Here is a 20,905-nt window from a genome sequence, read left to right on the forward strand (position 1 = left end):
TTCCATGCTTATTTCCTGTAATTTTTGAGTTGGTAATGCTAGGGCCTCAGAAAACGGAACGCCTAGTATTGTTAGGGGCTGCGTATGCAGCGTTAAACCGTAGGGAAGTCCAGTGTTATGGAAATTTCCAAAACTTTTGATTTTAGTTTTTTGTGCGTTAACTCGGAGACCACTGACTATGCTGAAGTTTTGCAGTATGTCAAGATAGATGCAGATGGACTCAGAATCTCTGAGTGTAGCCACTACATCGTCTGCATATGCCACTATTTTGCATTGTCTGGAGACTTGGGGCAGTGGAATACCGTTAATTGCGGGGGTGTTCTCAATTCTGTTGATGAGGGGTTCTAATGCTAGAGAAAAGAGGAGGGGGCTTAGCGGGCAGCCTTGCCTAACCCCTCTCTTTATGCGGATCGGTTCTGTCAGAAACCCATTAATAGACAGTTGTGTCGAGGCCTCCGCGTACATATTTTTAATTGTACGCCGAAGTCTCGGGCCCACACCTATTTTTTTGAGGGTGTCCTGCAAGTACATGTGGTTGACGCTATCAAACGCTTTTTCCAGGTCTGTGGAGAGAAGTGCCAGGGGGGGGGGTATTTTTTTTCCTTGGCCAGTCTGATTAGGTCTCTTTACAAGAAGAGATTAAATTCCATAGATCTACCTGGGATTCCGTAGACCTGTGAGCTTGTTATTATATTTTCTATTCCGCCCTTAATGCGCGTTCAGATAATTTTTGCGAAAATCTTGTAGTCTAAGTTGGTTAAGTAGATCGGACGCCAGTTATTTGACAAAGTCCGATCTCGGTCTTTCTTGGGGATAAAGATTTTATAGCTCTTAACGAATTCCTCGGGGATGTTTCCCAAAGTGAGGAATTCGTTGAAGATGTTTACTAATGCTGGCAGTGCAAAATCCCAGATAGATCTATAGAATTCTATCCCTAGTCTGTTTAGCCCTGGGGTCTTTTTTTGTCTTCATTGTTTTGCACGTTGCCTTTATTTCCGCCGCAGTTATCGGCCTGTCATGCAGGGCACTAAGATGATCGGAAAAACGTTTGACGTCCCACTTGCTGAAGTCATCCGTGCCCTGCTGGTCAGAGAAGATGCCGAGAAACTGCTGATGAAAATGACGGAGTATTTCATGGGTTGAGTTTAGAATCTGGCCCTTCTCTTTGATCTAGTAAATCGTTCTCTCGTCATTTGCTGCCACCCGTTGTTGATTGTAGAATGCGGTGGAAGGCGTTTCCAAATTTCTGAGATAGAGTCTCGTTCGAAAGTCGAGGTCCTCGACTCTACTCTGCTGCTCTATTTCTACTTGTCTGATAAGATCTCCACAGGGAACTCCGCTCCGTTTGTTTATCCGGTACCAGCCGAGTTCCCTGTAGAGATCCCTCAGCCGTTTAGGTTGTTGGTAGGTCCTTTCGCATCCACAGTTTTGAAACAGTTCCTTAGCCTGCCACTTGAAGCGCAGCCAGTTTTCCCAGTCCCAGTTGGTGTTTGTCCATCTGTCACAAAGGTTCTGTAGCTGGTCGCTAAAAAGACTGGGAAAGGTAGGAGGGAGCCTCCAAGCACCTCTGGCTGTTTCCATAACCTCTGGGAGTGTGATTTTGAATATGACCATTTTGTGGTCTGTTGACATGTTGTGTACTGCGGTGTGACGTATCCTCTGAACATGTTGTTCCAAGTTTTGGGATACGTACACCCTGTCTAGTCTCTTCAATATCTGGCCGCGGCACCACGTTGTCTCTACTTTGGATGGGTTATTCCGCCTCCAGACATCGACGAGATCAAAGTTTACACAACATCATTTTAAGGCGGTGATGCCGCCAGTTCCTGTATTTGCATTCCCACCCACTTTGTCTAAACGTGTGTCTTCCACACAATTCCAATCTCCGGCTACTATGAGATGGTCTGCTCCCAGGAGATAGTTTTCAAGGGCAGAGAAGAAACCACTTCTGTGGTATGGGTTGTTCGGGGCGTAAACTGCAACAAGCCGGATGGTACGGCAACCGTACTTCCAGTCCACCGCTACTAGACGTCCTGTGGCATCTTTCTGGATGTTGAAGAACCCCCCCCTGCAATTGGGGGGCGAATTAGTATCCCCACCCCTCGCGAGTGCGCGTTCCCGAAGCACCAGTAGCTGGTGACCAGGTAGCTTCTCGAGAAGTTCTCCACGTCCCAATGCTTATAAAAATGGGTTTCTTGTATCAGGAGGATATTAATTTTGTGCGTTAACATTAGCCTCCAGACAGCACTTTGCGCAAAAGGGTTGCGTGGTCCGTTAGTGTTTAAAGTGGCAATTTTAAATTCCATGTTGATGTTTAGAAGAAGGGGGGGGGGTGTTATCTGTTCGTGGGTCTACATAAACCACATCCAATTCTCCATCGTAGCTGTTTGGAATTTTTGCCTCGAGATCAATACAGAGGTTGCCTAGAAAGTCCATATCCATGTTGCTAGAAGAGTCCGTTCTGTGGATATGTGGTTGGGGTTCTGCAGGTTGGTCTGCTACCGGGGGTAGGTTTCCTGGCATTGTTACGGCCTCGTCGAAGGGCTCTGTGCCTATAATTTGGGAGTTATCCATTTCGTCCTCCGATGACAGTAGGCTGCTTTGTTTAGCTTTTTTCTTTTCCTCTGTCTCTATGTCTCTTGTGCGCTTTGTTGGAGCGCTGATCGTGACCATTTCTTCCTCCTTCCTGTTTGTATCAATTTTTCCCATCTCGTTGTTGGGGTTTTTTTTCTTCGTGTGGCGGGTTTTTTGTGAAGGCTGTGTTCTCCGCTGTTCCTCCTCTTGTAGCCTGTTGGGGGAGCTTCGGGAAATCGTTCCCTGATAAAGCCTCACGTTTTTCGATGGGTGTAGCCCTGACCGGTGTTATAGTCCCTCCAGTTACTTCTGCCTGTGTCCTGTGTGGGCATGTGTCAACTTTGTGAGTCGAGTCCCCACATTTAAAACACGGTGCTGTGCAGCTTTCTAGTTTGTGCTTCGGTGATCTGCAGTTTCTACATTGTGTTCTCGGGCATTCTGCCCCGAGGTGTTCACCAGAGTTACATCGAAAGCACAACCTTTTAACACCTGGGTAATTGACCATAACCCTGGTTTGGCCCAAGTAAACGAAGTTGGGAACTTCTTTCTCCATATCTATCTGGATTTCTACTTCTCTTGTTTTTCCAGCCTTTGAATTCTCCGTCCTCTACCGCTTTGATATCATAAATTTTCCCCCATTTACCAAAGAATTTCCCCAGGTATTCCAGGGGAAACCTGTCTATTTTTAATGTTTTGCATAGGGTCCCTGCTACAAAAGGCCTGATTGTTTGTCCTGAGCATGGGAAACCGTTTAATAGTTTCCTTCTTGTTTGGTCGTCTTTGACCACTATTTGAAATCCCCCCCCCGGGTACGGTGTGAAACCGTATATGTTCTCTGCCCCTACTTCGTTAATTAGCGCTCTCGCCAACGCCCGCTTCTGTATGGACTGGTTTACCTCGATACCGAGAGTCCTAGTTCTGGGCAGAAAGGATGTCATTGTTAATGTGAAATCCTAACTACTATCGATAGGGAAAAAAAAAAGAGAGATGTTAGCAAGGGCCAAAGTCGACGAACGCCGAGTGTTCCTCGTCAGTAAATACGCGCCAAACAAAGGAAGTACCAGAAGGAAAAGACAGAAAAAAGAAAGGTCTTACCGACACTGGAGTACTTCTATGGAACAGGTGCACGAAGCTCTCAAATCCGTCCGCACAATCTGGATCTCCTAGTCGACTGCAGGTCGAAAGGATACTACTTTTGCCTCTGGCTGGAATCCACTGCTTTCTGCTGTTGTCACGGTGATCCTTACAGGTAGTGCAACTACAAAGCGTCTCTTCTGCTATACTTGACCTTGAACCTAGCCTTGAGGTTTCCTCAGTGGGAGCCAGGCCCAAGTGGAGATACCAGGCAGAAGCATTAGCAGGTCATCTCTACCTATAGGAGTTGCCAAATGGTGTGCCACCCTTTTTTAATAAATTACTCTGGATTTAGAGAAAGATGTTGAAAGTTTATTTTTCACTTGGTTAGAGTATAATAAATTTAGTTTAATCCTTTATCCAAGTGTGAGCAAACAAAGTTTGCACCTGAAAGTATCTTCAGGACTGGGGTAAGGTGCCCTTAATGCATAACATTAGACATATCTGCAAGGAAATGTGTTTTGCATTATGGGAGATACCAAGATAGGAGTGTTGGTAGCTTGCTCCACCTTTTCAAGGAGTGCCCTGGTGTTGTACCACCTTACTCCAGTCCTGAAGATACTTTCAGGTGCAAACTTTGTTTGCTCACACTTGGATAAAGGATTAAACTAAATTTATTATGGCACTCAAAGAGTTGATAAGTAATTCTTCCCTCCTACATAAAAAATATACAACACTTCATAAACAAAATTAAGAACATTACATTCATCAACAAAAATTTATTAGTGTTTTGATGTTACTGTCCTCTTCGCAAATACTGCAGTCACTGATGCAGTCATTCTCTTACAAGACAAATTTCTTCCCATCATGACCCATTTTTGTCCACATCCTTCAGTCCAGTTATTTCATGCGGCAAAACCATTTTTACCTACAAAAAGAAGGTATACCCACTTCCTTTCCCTTCCCATAGCTAACTTTTATATGGAACATTTGAGCAACAAACTCTAGATTCAGAAACCTTGAAACCAAAAATTTGGTTAATATATGTTGACAACATATTTGCCATTTGGTCCCATGGCCACCAAACTTTAAACAATTTCCTCAACCACCTAAACAAGCAACATAGATGTATTCAATTCACTATTGAAAACAAAAACAATAACATATTTCCTTTTCTGGATACTCTTGTTTCACATCTTCCCTTGGGATGTCTATCCTTTACTTTCTACTGTAACCTCTCACAAATACACACACAGACCAGTACATACAAAGAGGCTCATACCACCACCCTACACAAAAACTAGGTGTTAAAAAAAACATCAGTTTATTCTGACGATGAGTAGACTGTTATGACTCTAAACAATGAATAAAATAATAAGAAAAATTTATAAAAAATGGTTACAACAAGAAATACAATAAATAAAACCGAAAATAAAATTAAAAAAAAAAAAAGATTACTGTAAGGCCATAGCCATTCCTTATATATGAGGATTATCCAAAAGAATAGACAACACACTACAAAAATACAATATTAAAGCCACATTTAAACCACCAATGAAAATAAAAAGTATACTAAATTCTTCTAAAGATCCCTTTCCTTCCCTTGCCCACCCAGGTATATACCAGATCCATTGAACACCTATAACTTACTCTACAAAAAAGAAGAACATAAATCGTACAACAAGTATCTTCTTCATAGTAAAGCAAGTCTTTTTGACCATGCACTTGAAATATTCCACGGGATTGACTGGGAAGTCACCCAGTCCTTACATCAGATGTAGCTTGTACAAATGTAAATTCAAGGAAGTCTGTGGAATGCTTATCAACTAATCAGATCTCAATAAAAATGTTGCCTTGAGTCCCTAGGATTTGAATGGCTCACCTACAACCATAACATCTGGATAAAGAAGAATAACCCACATAGTGAATACCAGAAGAGGAGACATTTAATCGGATAATGACACAGTAACTCTCAAGCAGCAAATAGAAATTTAAAGTAACAGGACTATAAAAAACAAATAACTGCTGATATAATTTTACTAAGATAATTATGCTTTATTTTTTAGTATTATTATTATCTTTTTCCCCACAAGAAGTCAGACTATGGTCAACATTGACCAAGCAGGTATTCTCAGCCAACTGTAGTATGTACCAATGTAGCTTGTAAATCTGTGTATATGTATGTATTCCTGAAGATAACCTTGATATAAAGGTTGAAACATCAAATTTTATTTTAATTAAAGTAAATTATTCACTGTATTGTGTCTCCAAAATTATCCACAATGACTTCTGATTACCATGTAACCCTGAAAGAAAGAATAATTTTAATGTGTTCATAATCCTTGGATTATGAAGTATATTCTCCTCGGAAATTTCTGTCATGAGGAATCCAGTGAATATTCTGTTTACATTTCAAGTTAATAAAGCTTTTAATATCAGCCAGACTATGATGTTCTAATACTTGAGAAGACCAGCTTGTGCAACTTTTTGACTCTTAGGTTAATAACACTGTTTAAATTGTTTCACTGAAATCTCTGATACATTGAGATTTAAGAATCCAAATGTGAAGGCACTGTAAACGTCAGTTAGCCATCTGATGAGAAAGAATGTGTCAGTGTGTTAACAGACATATAGACTACTGACTAAATCCAAAAAAGGAAGAGATTGGTAGGAATTATGGTTGAAGCAACTAAGGCAGCGATTCTCAACTTATGGGGCATGCCCCCTTTGGGGGGATGTGAAATACCTAAAGGGGGGCACAAAGAAAGTGAAGGAAGTGGAAATCAAAGGAAAAACTGAAAAACTACTTATTTAATGAAACTATTTATTGACACAAAAACAATATAAAAACAAAAACATAAAATAGACTCTGAAAATAAAATAATAAAATGTATAAAATCCACTGTATTAAATAAACTAGTTATGCGTATGGGAACATATCAATATTGCAAAATATACCGAGCAACTAATTAAAACTAAACAATAATAATGAATCTAAAATTAATGCCTTCCTTGGGCCTGTGTTGCAGAGCCAAGCTTTTCATGTGATGGTGATACATTTCAAAGTGACACCCTTAGTTCTCTTTCTATATTTAACTGAGATCTATATTTTGTTTTTATGGCATCCACTGCAAAAAACCCAGTTTCAGAAAGATAAGATGTTGGAAATGGCAAAAGTGCACAAAAAGCTCTCGACTTTAGTGTAGAAAATTCATCATCAATCAGACAGCGATTTAGATGGAAAATTTTACTGCTTGACATGAAGTCTATAAATTGTTTCTCTTCTTCAATTGAGAAACCTTCAGGGATAATTTGAAATGGGTTTCTAATCCACTCGTACATTGCCATTATGTTGTCATCGGTTATAAAATAGTTTTAAAATTCTTCATCAACATTGTTAAATGATTTTCAATAGTTGCAAATAAAACTTTGATGTGTTGCTCTTCTGCCTTGTAGGTTTTGATAAATTCATCCACATTCACAAACATTTCTAATTTTTGTTGCTTTATCTTTTTGTTCCGTAACACTAGTTTTTTAAAAAAAAAAAGCATTAACGTTGTCACTCATCTCTAAGATATGCGTATTTTTTCCTTGGAGTTACAGGTTTAATATGTTTAGTTTCTTGAATATGTCCACCAAGTATCTCAATTTCATCACAAATAAGTGGTCTCTAAACTTCTCTGCTTTTTTGTGATTTTCCTCTTCCAAAAAGATGGCTATTTCGTCTCTTAATTCATAAACACATTGTAAACATTTTCCCTGTGATAACCATCTTGTCTTGCAGTAAAATAGTAATGCTGAATTTTATATTAGATATGTTGACGATGTTTTCGTTATCTGGCCACACAGCTGCATACAATTTACTATTGAAATTGAAAAGCAGAACTTGCTCCCTTTCCTGGATACACTGGTCACACATCTTCCCCTAGGCAGTGTATCCTTCACTGTTTACCCAAGCCCAAGCATATTGGCCAAAATTGTGGAAACCTTTGGAAAAAGTGTATTTTTGAGGTTTGCTGGCTCATAACACCACTTGTTTTTGGTGTAATACCATACAATTATATATCAATGGAAAGATAATTTAATCAAGAATGTAATGCAACAACGTTTGTTCAATTATCTGTTTTCTATGAAAAATTATAGCCAAATAACCAGAAAAAAGAAGCACAACTTGCTTAGGTTGATATGAAGTAGCTTTCCTTCATTTGAATATAGCCAATGAGCATGAGTGTTTAGAGAGCCAATCAGGTGTCATCTTGTTTTGGCAATGAGCCAATAAGGTCACAGTAGGATTCAGCTATTGATGTAATGTATTGGAGCTGAGAGGAGGACATTTATCAGTGTGTTATGTGATTGCTATCAAGTTGGTTGGATTTTTTTGTGTTCTTTCATTTAGTGAGCTTGTAAAATGTAATAAAATTAAAGAAATGGCACAAAGAATTGACTGGTCACCCTGAAAGCGATGTAAAATAGTACTATTAAGTGAACAAGGCTACAGTTATGAAGAAATTAGAAGAAAAATTGGTGGAGACTTAACCAAAGGTGGCATTTCTAAATTTTTGAAGAGGTATAAGGAGACTCAGTCACTACAAAACCAGACTGGTAAAGGCAGGAAAAGGTGCACAACAGCAAGTGATGATAGAAGAATTGAAAGACTGTGCCTATGTGACAGAAGAAAACCATCTGGGTGTATATAAGATGAAATGGCGCAATACAATGTGAATGTAGCCAATATTCGTCCAAATTTATATTTAGCCCAAATTTGGAGGAATTTGGTCTAAATGCTAGAATTCCACAAAAAAAGCCATTTTTTATCTCTCAAACAAAGGTTGAAAAGATTAAACTGGGCTAAAACCCATGTTAACTGGACAGCGGAACAATGGGACAGTGTTGAAAAGCCAAACGGCTATTTTTCTGGCGAGGTTGATCAGTTAAGGGGATAAAAATCCCTTATTGTTTTTCAGCCAGTAAGCGAAACTAAGATCGAAAACTACGATCTGAACGTTTCATGCCGACGAACTGTCAGCGTATCCAAGCGTAAGTGACCACTTGGTACTGCCACACCACGGCAACTCGTTGCAAAGAAGGAATTTTTATCCCCTTAACTGATCAACCTCGCCAGAAAAAATAGCCGTTTGGCTTTTCATCTTAGTTATACTATGTTATAACATAATATAGTGACACACTTTTCTGGCAATCGTATAGCAAAAGTATGTAAGTTCTTTTCACTTAAACTCTGATATTCTAGGTCTAGCTACTCACTGATGAGACCTCAAAAAAGGTTGAAACTGGATAGTGACCTCTCCTCATAATGTAAAACAGTACTACATCTCCTAAGCTGTGTGTTTTTGCATTATGAGAAAATATCAAGAACAGTGAGGGATCTTGCTCCACCTTTGCAATGAGTTGCCGTGGTGTGGCACTACCAAGTGGTCACTTACGCTTGGATACGCTGACAGTTCGTCGGCATGAAACGTTCAGATCGTAGTTTTCGATCTTAGTTTCGCTTACTGGCTGAAAAACAATAAGGGATTTTTATCCCCTTAACTGAATGGGACAGTGTTATTTGGAGTGATGAGACCAAAATCTCCCTGTTTGGTAGTGATGGCATAAAATACATAAGGAGAACAATCGGAGAAGATTTGCATCCTGATTGCATTGCACTTACCGTGAAACACCCACTTAGTGTTATGATCGGGGGTTGTATGACATCAAAAGGTGTGGGCAGTATTTGCGTGATTAATGGGAATATAAATGCCCCAAAATACATACAAAATTGAAATACTTGAGCCCAAACTGAAGCTTTCTGCATGTGATCTTTTCCAAGATAATGAAGCATTTATATTTCAACAGCATTCAGCTCCATGTCATGTTGCTGCTGTGTGCAAAAAGTGGTTTCAAGATAATCACATTCCACTGCTGGAATGACCTGGGAATAGCCCAGACCTTAACCCAATCGAAAATCTATGGAGTCGACTAAAGAAACTGTTAGTCAGAAGCAACCCACCAATAAAACCCAGTTAATAGAAGCAGTAATTCAATCTTGGTTTCACGTTATAACAACTGCAGAACAAAAACTTGGTTCACTCCATGGGAAGGCGTTGTAAGGCCGTAATTAACGCTAAAGGTTACCCAACTAAGTATTAACTCACATTGTGAGAATTTTTATATATCTCATTTTTTCTATGCGTTTCACTTTTCTTCTTTATAACTGCTGTTCGAATAAAAAAAAAAATCCATAAAAGTTATTGCATTACATCGGTGGTTCCCAAAGTGGGCGGTACCGCCCCCTGGTGGGCAGTGGGATTACTTAAGGGGGAGGCAAACAGGAAGCAGGGGGGGCGCTGAAGGTGTGCTGCAAAATGCTGAAATGTGCAATAATTAATTGCTGGTGTTTTATTATTATTATTATTGTTTCCAAGACATCTTTCATTGTTTTCCCATGTTGTTGTTTTCCAAAACATTTTTGAGTTTTTTGTTGGTAATTTCTGAAGTGGGTCCTTTTTTACCTTAATAGTACTGAGTGTGTTATAATGTATTTTCCCATATTCGTATTTACTGAACAAAAATGTGAAGTTTTTAGCTACGTAAGTGTTGTGTCACAGCTTGGCAAATTATAGGTTCTGTTATATTGTGAAGATAGAAAGATAAAGATTATTATTTACAAAAACTGCTTTCAAATATGTATGTACGCTTATTTCTGCATCTTCCAGAATAGAAATGGCAGATGCAGATACGTCAAAGAAGAAATGTAGGCAGTATAGCTTTGTAAAATATGGATGCATACCAGTACCAACAAATCAGCAGCTTCCAATTTGTGAAAGGGTCTTCTCTAATGAGGCCATGAAGCCTTCCAGAATAATTGAACATTTCAAAAAGTACATCCTGACAAGGCAAGTAGATCAAGGATTTACTTTCGTTGGAAGTTCCAGATTAGGTAATAAATCCATTTTCCGATACTGAGGTAGTGGGAACCATGGAGAAAGAACTGATTGAGCTACAAAATGACTTTGAACTGAAGCCAAAATTTAAGAAATCTTAAAATCTTATGAAGAGTTTTGGTTGCAGAAAGAGATCTCTGCTCTTTCTGCAAAGATGTTTCAAAGCCGAATAGAGAAACTACAAGAGTTTCATGCCGAATATAGAAACTATAAAAGTTTCGGCGGATGCAAGCATAAGCAAACCTTTCGTGACAGGGGCAACTCGTAGTAAACATGAAGTAAGCTCTGATCACTATCCTTAGTATTTCCCATAATATAAAACACATCTCCTAGTGGACATGTATGATGTTATGCGTGTCCACTAGGAGATGTCTTTTACATTATGGGAAATACTAAGGATAGTGATCACTATTACTCCACTTTTACTACAAGTTGCCCCTGTCATGAAAGGTTTGCTTATGCTTGGATCCACTGAAACTTTTATAGTTTCTATATTCGGCATGAAACACCTGTAGTTTCACTGAAACTCTTGTGGTTTCTCTATTCAGCTTTGAAATAATGTTGGATTCAATATCAACTTAATTTGAATAAGACTCCAGATAACTCAACGTGGAGATTTAAGACGTCTGCTAAGTGATATTAAACCAGAAATAGGAAAACTGGTATTACTCCATGAAGCCCATCCATCACATTAAGGATTTTCAGAACATTCAAGTCAGTAGCTGCTATTGAATAGCCTTATTATACAATGTTTTATTAGATTTTAATGTAAAGTTGTTATTAAAGTTAAATGTTTTTTTTTTGGATTTAAAATAAATTTAAATAATAAATTAATAATTTGTTTTTAAAATGTTATTACCGTTCTTTGTGGGTTGTGTTAATCGCTTTTCTGAATGTAGGGTAGGCTCAGGTAAGATGGGGGGGGAGTTTATGGATTCGAGGGGGGCGGTGGCCGAAAAAGTTTGGGAACCTATGCATTACATTCTTGATTAAATTATCTTTCCATTGATATATAATTTTGTGGTGTTACTCTAAAAAAAGGGGTATTATGAGCCATCAAACCTCAGAAATACACTTTTTCCAAAAGGTTTCCACAATTTTGGGCACTAGTGTATGCATGCTAACTCATATCACCACCCTTCACAAAAAGTTGGAGTCATTAACACCCTCATAAGCAGAGCTATAACAATTTGCTCTAATGAACAAGCTCTTAAACAAGAATCAAAAATTATTAGCAATACATTTATAAATAATGACTATAGCAAAAATACTGTTAATAAAGTTATTCATAAAACTTCATCAAAAAATAATATAGACTACAGTAAAACCATAACTATCCCATGCATTAAAGGGTTATTAGAAAAAATTAATAGAATCTTACACCACTATAATCTTAATGCCACTTTTAAACCACTTTTAAAATTAAAAGACATATTCAACTCCTCTCCACTCCCCCTCTTTGGCACACCCTGGAGTTTATTGCATCTGTAACCTACCTTATGTTGGGGAAACTGGAGTACAATTCCTATCCATAAAAAAGAGCACAAATGACACATTAAATTTAACAATTTTGGTGAAGCAGGCTTCTCAGATCAGACTCTTAACACCCTACACCAAATTGATTGGAAAAGTACTTGCTCATTAGATCATACAAAAACCTGGTATTAATGGAAATTTAAAGAAGCCTGTGAAATTTTGATTAACCATCCTAATCTTAATAATAACGGTAGCATAAAAATCCCAAAAATTTGGATGGCACACATTCAGCCCACTTAGTTTCCAGCAAACCCTGACTTCAGGACTCGAAGCAATTTTTCAGCTTTTATTGGCCATTATTCATACCAGTTGGTTGTAATTTATATGTATACTTATATAAGTCATTTTATTTATTTTATTTATTAAATTTTTAAAAAAAATTTTTGTGAACATGTTACTCTACAGTTTAATTTAATTTTGTAACTTAATAGATAATAATAATAACAGGACTAGTGTAGTGAGGTTTTTTTTTCCCTTACCAGAGGTCAGGCCAATTGTTGTAAAGGTTAGTCAGTAACTTTATTATACCATGTAGATTGTAGTGCAGCTTGTTTCTTTGCATATTATTATTATTACTGTTATTAATTAGTGACATCTCCAGGGAGTTCAACGAATCATTGAGGGAGGCACCTACTCAACAACTCTCCATCTTCACCATTCCACCAATCTTCATCATCTACACCAATACCACTAGTATTTTCACAGACAATCACGAACATCCATGCCCACAGCGGGATTCGAACCCGCAACCTATTGGCTGGAGAGCGGATATGCTAACCACTCATCCAACCAGGATAGCATAAACAGGGTGGTTCAAAATTCTACATACAAACTTTGAGGGGAGGTAGAGAACATCAAAATCAACCATATTCACATAGGAAAGGCATGACTGGAAGGTACTAACAGGGACACAAAGATACAGAAATAACATAAGGCAGTAAGTAGTGTAAAAAACTTTATTAGGCGTAACTGAACAGTTCAATAGTAGTTGGATACATGATATGTAATAAATTTAGTTTAATCCTTTATCCAAGTGTGAGCAAACAAAGTTTGCCCCTGAAAGTATCTTCAGGACTGGGTTAAGGTGGTACACACCAGGGCAACTCGTTGCAAAGGTGGAGCAAGCTACCAACACTCCTATCCTAGTATCTCCTATAATGCAAAACACATCTCCTTGCGGATATGTCTATTGTTATGCATTAAGGGAAGGGCCACTACCCAGACCGGTTTCGACCTTTATTGAGGTCTCTTCAGTGGGAGCCAGGCCCAAGTCGAGATATCAGGCCGAAGCATTTGCAGGTCATCTCCACCTATAGGAATTGCCAATTGGTGTGCCACCCTTTTTTAATAAATTACTCTGGATTTAGAGAAAGATGTTGAAAGTTTATTTTCCACTTGGTTAGAGTATAATAAATTTAGTTTAATCCTTTATCCAAGTGTGAGCAAACAAAGTTTGCCCCTGAAAGTATCTTCAGGACTGGGTTAAGGTGGTACACACCAGGGCAACTCGTTGCAAAGGTGGAGCAAGCTACCAACACTCCTATCCTAGTATCTCCTATAATGCAAAACACATCTCCTTGCGGATATGTCTATTGTTATGCATTAAGGGAAAGGCCACTACCCAGACCGGTTTCGACCTTTATTGAGGTCTCTTCAGTGGGAGCCAGGCCCAAGTCGAGATATCAGGCCGAAGCATTTGCAGGTCATCTCCACCTATTAAAAAAGGGTGGCACACCAATTGGCAATTCCTATAGGTGGAGATGACCTGCAAATGCTTCGGCCTGATATCTCGACTTGGGCCTGGCTCCCACTGAAGAGACCTCAATAAAGGTCGAAACCGGTCTGGGTAGTGGCCCTTCCCTTAATGCATAACAATAGACATATCCGCAAGGAGATGTGTTTTGCATTATAGGAGATACTAGGATAGGAGTGTTGGTAGCTTGCTCCACCTTTGCAACGAGTTGCCCTGGTGTGTACCACCTTAACCCAGTCCTGAAGATACTTTCAGGGGCAAACTTTGTTTGCTCACACTTGGATAAAGGATTAAACTAAATTTATTATACTCTAACCAAGTGGAAAATAAACTTTCAACATCTTTCTCTAAATCCAGAGTAATTTATTAAAAAAGGGTGGCACACCAATTGGCAATTCCTATAGGTGGAGATGACCTGCAAATGCTTCGGCCTGATATCTCGACTTGGGCCTGGCTCCCACTGAAGAGACCTCAATAAAGGTCGAAACCGGTCTGGGTAGTGGCCCTTCCCTTAATGCATAACAATAGACATATCTGCAAGGAGATGTGTTTTGCATTATAGGAGATACTAGGATAGGAGTGTTGGTAGCTTGCTCCACCTTTGCAACGAGTTGCCCTGGTGTGTACCACCTTAACCCAGTCCTGAAGATACTTTCAGGGGCAAACTTTGTTTGCTCACACTTGGATAAAGGATTAAACTAAATTTATTATACTCTAACCAAGTGGAAAATAAACTTTCATACATGATATGGTAAACAAGGTGCATGTCTGCTATCTCAGCATTCGTAAAACGATGCATGTTCTTCATACGACGTCGAAAGCTTGAATGAGGAAGCCCCAAATTGCTCACCTGGAGTGCTGGCGAACAGCACACCTATCACTTTTGGGTGATGTTTTCGGTCATGCTTTCCTATGTGAATATGTGATTTTGATGTTCTCTACCTCCCCTCAAACTTTGTACATGGAATTTTGAACCACCCTGTATATATGTGTATACTCTAGCTCACCTTAATGTGAAGGTTGAAACGTCAAGTGTTTATTTTGGTTTATATTAAACTAAAGTTTTACTCTAACACAGTAGTTGTTTCTGATCACTGTGTATGCATGAAAGAAAAGACAGATAGATAGAGAAAAGGCCTCAGCTCTTTTATATCATCATATAGTCAAAGGCTATCAGTTTTCCTTTTTCACCAGTCTCATGCAGATGAACAACCAAAGGACCAATTGAAACTAAAGCACAAAGATGACTGATACTCAGGTGATTAGCCTTATCTGACTTAATCATCTTGAGTTTTCTTTCTCTATCTGGTATTTCTTGCTAGTCATCGCATTTGACCACACTGAATTGAGAGGATGGAACTATTTTTATTGAGGTCTTATCAGTGGGAGCCAGACCCAGAAGTGATACTAATGAAGTTGAAGTAATGCAGAAGTTATATTTCCATATAAAAGTAGTCAAAAGGGGTCACACCTTATTACTAAAATACTCTATACTCTGGATTATAGATAGATGATGAAAGATTTTTCACTTGGTTATACTATAAATTAAAGATGCCAAGAAATTATATTCTTGGGTTCATTCTTTATCCAAGTGCATGCAAACAAAGTTTGTGCATGAAGTAACTTCAACCTTAGCATCTGGATCTGGCTCCCACTGATGAGACCTCAATAAAGGCCGGAACTGGTCTGGGTAGTGGCTCTTCCCATAATGCATAGCATTATATATGTACGTAAGGATATATGCATTGCATTATGGGACACTAAGGCAAGTGATGTGAAGTCATTAGCTTCTATATACGAACCTAGTAGCCTGTTGTGAAGTTACTTCACATGTAAACTTTGTTTGCTTACACTTGGATAAAGGATTAAACCAAGAATATAATTTCTTGGCATCTTTAATTTATAGCATAACCAAGTGAAAAAACTTTCAACATGTCCTAGCAATGTTTCAGCTATTTGTTACACACCACCCGTCATTTTTACTTCTCATTAAGCCTAGAATGTTCTATTTTCAATTTGCTAGTATGTCAGTACTACAAAATACAAGAATATTATTTTAATGATTTTATTTGAATATATAAAAGAATCAATGATATTTGTGAAGAATCTGTATGTGATAGAAAAAATTAGTTGCCATTTTGCTTCTTTCCAGATTCTTAAAGCTGTGCATTCCTGTGTAATATTTGAATTAAATTTTGACATTATTGAGTAATGTATTTTTAATTTCAGTGTTTAACCAGAAGTATTTGACAAGGAGGGTTATATTTGAATTTCTTCATGAAGTATTATCTGCATCTGTTACTACTTCACATAGCATCAATAGTGCTGTTTTCTTCTCTATAACACTTTTGCATCAGAACAGTAAGTATTAACTGATTAAAACCTGAACTTATATCAAGGGGAAATATTTAATAGTTTATTTTTAATGTCTTAAATAGCATGTGAATAGTGAATAAAATTATGGATACTACAACCATGAATTAAAGTAATTAAAGAATAATTACTTTAATTTCCCTACTTTTTGACCTTCATATTAAGATCATTAATATATATATATATGGCGAAAGCTATATTATATTTCAAACGGTATGCCAAAGTGACAATAATTTGATCAACCATTATTCTTCTGGAATGACATCTAGTGGGAAAAAAAATTACTTTTAATAAGTAGCAACATGAATTTGTGATGACCTAATCAATAATTTAATATCAGTATTAAGGCTAAGATCCTGGATTAATAGTTGCAGTTATAATTTAAAATGAACTCTTAAACCAACAGGTTATGTGGGTAGAATATGGGCCATCCATATTCTTGGGATTTTTAAAAATCCTAAAAATATGGGATTTTATAAATGTTATAAATGGATATGTATATGTGTTTTATTCCACTAGAATTCAGGCCAGTAGAATAATAGTTGATCAAATTATTGTCACTTTAGCATACTGTTTGAAATGCAATCTAGCTTGTCTCTGTGTATGTATATACAGGGTGTTCGGGATAAATTTGACATATTTATAATTAATTATATTTTTCCGTAAGTTACATGTATTAACACACACTTCTCTTCATTTAAAAGTTTGGACCCTTCTTCATTCATATACAAGATGTCAGAAAGGATGGATAGCTGGAACCCACCTGAATCATGGAAGAGAATAACTTGTATCATGATGATTCGTGCCCGCCATCAAAATAAGGATATTACGACTGCTGCCCAATGCTCCCTGAATACAGTAAAAACAATCAGGCATGAACTAGAGACTTGCAATGGTGACTACGAGGATGTAGCAAGAAGAAAGATCCCTAGCAGACGATCTGATTGCGTTCGTACAGCAGAATTCCTCGCAAATCTGCAGGAACAGGTGTTGAAGAACCCTGGCATTGGAATTCGGGCTTTGTTCGTGGAGTTGCTAACTGTAGTCAAGCCCTGGATAACAAGGGTAGCCAATGGTAGGCCGTATGTATGGCAGCAGGATTCGGCCCCTTGCCACACCTCTGGGAAAAGTCAAAAATGGTTGTCTGAAAATTTCTACGACTTCACCAGTCCAAATGTTTGGCCTCCAAACTCCCCAGACCTTAACCCCATGGATTATTTTGTATGGGGCGCAGTTGAAAAAGACACCAATCGCACTTCCAGTAATACAAAAGCCCAGTTAATGGATAAAATTAAAACAGTTTTTGCGGCCCTTCCCAGGGAGACTGTAGCATCAGCTTGTTCGAGGTTCCGAAGCAGAATTGAAGCTGTGATCGATGCTAATGGTGGTTATTTTGAGTAAATCTTGTTGATAGTATTGTAATTAACTCTGCCTGTAATGTTTTTTTGTCAATTCATTAAATTTAATAGATACAAAGAAGATTTTCTTTTTCCTTACGAAACTGTCAACTGACCAAATACTACAACAGATTTGTAGTCTTTTAAATATAGTGACCATTAAATTATTTACGGAATTTACAACGTATACTGGAATATTAATTAAAAGAAACTTTAATAAATACCTCTTATATTTCGGCGATATCACATTGCCATCTTCATGGGAAAACATACAACAATGACACGTGCATGCAGGCACTACAAAAAGCAAATGAAGCAGAAGAGAGAAAACTACTGTTGTTCCTAAAGTCCTAAAGGTGCCTCCTAGCGGGCTACATTGGGTTGTCTTGGCTGTTGGGCTGAAGTTCTCAAGATGCAAGGTTCCCAAATTTGGGAAGAGAAGAAGAAGAGAGAACCCTGACATACAAATTAGCCAAACAATTAGCCAAAGCACTCACACACTATACTGGCAATACACCATCACACATAAAAAACTCAGCCCACTTCAAAGCCAGTATAGAAAACCTCTCACTCCAACATACTGACATAATGGTCAGTTTTGACGTCTCCTCCCTATTCACAAATGTTCCACTCAAGGAAACCTTAGAGCTCATCCAAGCCAAATTTCCTCCCAATATTCAGCCCTATTTTAGTTCACAATGAACTCAGAGGGGACAGCCATGGGTTCACTCTCTCTCCCCACCCCTGACCAACTTCTTTATGGAGACTTTTGAAGAGAAAGCCTTAAACTCAGCCCCACAAAAACCCACTGTTTGGCTTCGCTACATTGATGATGTGTTCGCTATTTGGCCACATGGCTCAGATACACTCCACTCCTTCTTAACACACTTAAACAACCAACACCCCAGAATCCAGTTCACCTTGGAAAAAGAGGAAAACAACAGTCTCCCTTTCCTAGACACTAATCACTCGCCAGCCTGATGAATCCGTGGTTTACTCAGAAAACCTACCCATACAGGCAGATACATTCACCAGCAATCCCCTCCCCTTCCTCACAACAATATGGGGTTATAAAAACACTGTATAACAGGGCAAAATTAATCTGTTCAGATGACAATGCCCTAACCACTGAAGTAAACCACATCCTTAACACTTTCTTAGCCAATGGCTACAACCCCCAAAAAATCCAAAAAATATTAAAACCATTTACCCCCCCCCCCCCATCCCCTTTCATAACAAAGATTACACTAAATCTCACCATTCCCTATATCAGGGGCACCTCTGAAAAGTTAATCAAAATCTTTAAAAAAAAAAATGACCTGACTTCTTGTTACAAACCATATAAAAAATTGTCATCCCTTATCCACTCCACCAAAGACCAACCACTTCCCCTAGACCTACCTGGGGTATACCAGGTCCCATGCAGCTGTAAACTGTCCTACTTTGGCCAAACAGGCAGGACAGCAAATGTCAGGATTTCGGAACACAAAGACTACATCCGGTTTCACCAGTACAGCCGCTCTGGGCTTGCAGACCAAGCTCTGGATACCCGTCACAGAATGCTTTGGAAGAAAGCCATGTTAATACACCGCAGCAAATTTAAATATGAAAGATTGTTTATGGAATGAGCCTCAGCCCTAAAAAACTTTCCAAACCTCAAGAAATTTGGGTGCACGAGACTGCCCCAAATTTGGAAAGCTTGCATCTTGAGAACTTCAGCCCAACAGCCAAGACAACCCAATATAGCCCACTAGGGAGCACCTTTAGAACTCTAGGAACAACAGTAGTTTTCTCTCTTCAACTTCATTTGCTTTTTGTAGTATTCAGGAACATACAACAATGACACGTGCATGTAGTGCCTACATGCACGTGTCATTGTTGTATGTTCCCATGAAGATGGTAACGTGACATTGCTGAAATATAGGAGGTATTTATTAAAGTTTCTTTTAATTAATATTCCAGTATACGTTGTAAATTCCTTAAATAATTTAATTGTCATGTGTTACCAGTGTATAAGCCTATCTGCAAGAATTTGAAATATAGTGCTGGAGAATATTAAAAAAAAAACTGAGCTAGCACGGACACGTGCGAGAGCGAGAGACAAAGCAGGAAAGAGACATTCTCAATCCTCATTAGATGAAAAGATTATTACAAATGGGACACATATAAGACATGATTCTCTACTTTTGACCATAATTGAGGAAAAAACTAAAGAGAATAATAATGATGCCCATGACGAAGAAGAAGATGATGAACATTTATGTGTTTCAGAAAGGAATTACCATGAGTAGCGTATTTAAATAATTATAATACTAGAATTAACTCACGTGAAATATTATTTATTAATATAATTTTTGCCTCAGTATCACAGGCATCTTCAGTACAAAGCTTTTAGAACAATAACTGACAATTCCAAAAGCGTCACCTAAGAAAGATAACTTTGTAAGACGCCTGTGTAAGATAACTAAAAAAGGTCATTAAATTTTCTAACTTATTAAAAAATTATAAAAATAATAAAATAAATTAAAATAAAATAAAAAATAAATAAATAGAAACAATTAATTAAATAATATATGCATATATTATATATATATTATATATATATATATATGTGTGTGTGTATGTGTGTGTGTGTTAAAGATACCAAGCTATTTTAAACCTGGTTTTACTCCATTTCCCAAGTAAGCAAACAGACAAATAAGTCAAGTTTGCACCTGCACATAATGCAAGTCTAGCTCACCCTGCAGGTAGTGCAAGACCAAGATAACTCATGGTAAAAGTAGAATAAGCTCTGATCACTAATCTTAATATTTACCCATAACACAAAGCACATCTCCTGGAGGAGATGTATGATGCTTTGTATTAAAGGCAAGGGGCCACTACCCAGACTGATTTCGACCTTTATTGAGGTCTCATCAGTGGGATCCAGGCTAGAAATATCAGGATTTTAGTAATACAGAGCTTATAAGTATTTTACCAGAACAAGTTACCATAAGGTGTTTTAACCTTATTAAATAAAAATCTCAGGAGGAGATATAAATGTAGAAAGTATTTTACCTTGGGTATATTAAATGTTAAAGATACCAAGCTATTTTAAACCTGGTTTTACTCCATTTCCCAAGTAAGCAAACAGACAAATAAGTCAAGTTTGTGCCTGCACATAATGCAAGTCTAGCTGACCCTGCAGGTAGTGCAAGACTTTTACCATGAGTTATCTTGGTCTTGCACTACCTGCAGGGTCCGTATAAATGTAGTTC

At 38.1% G+C, this 20,905-nt stretch overlaps 1 protein-coding gene across 1 annotated transcript in view; it reads left to right on the plus strand.

The window, feature by feature from the left end:
- Window positions 1-20,905, plus strand: part of LOC150092642 (uncharacterized) — a 344,763-nt gene that overhangs the window by 70,832 nt on the left and 253,026 nt on the right. Inside the window, exon 4 of the mRNA XM_090414597.1 lies at window positions 16,108-16,239. Coding sequence (XP_090270723.1) covers window positions 16,108-16,239 — 132 coding nt within the window. The remainder of the gene's footprint in view (window positions 1-16,107; window positions 16,240-20,905) is intronic.

The sequence above is a fragment of the Typopeltis vanoorti genome, chromosome 25 (assembly GCF_054136105.1).
Source record: "Typopeltis vanoorti isolate ZY-2024b chromosome 25, IOZ_Tvanoo_1.0, whole genome shotgun sequence".
NCBI lineage: Eukaryota > Metazoa > Arthropoda > Arachnida > Uropygi > Thelyphonidae > Typopeltis > Typopeltis vanoorti.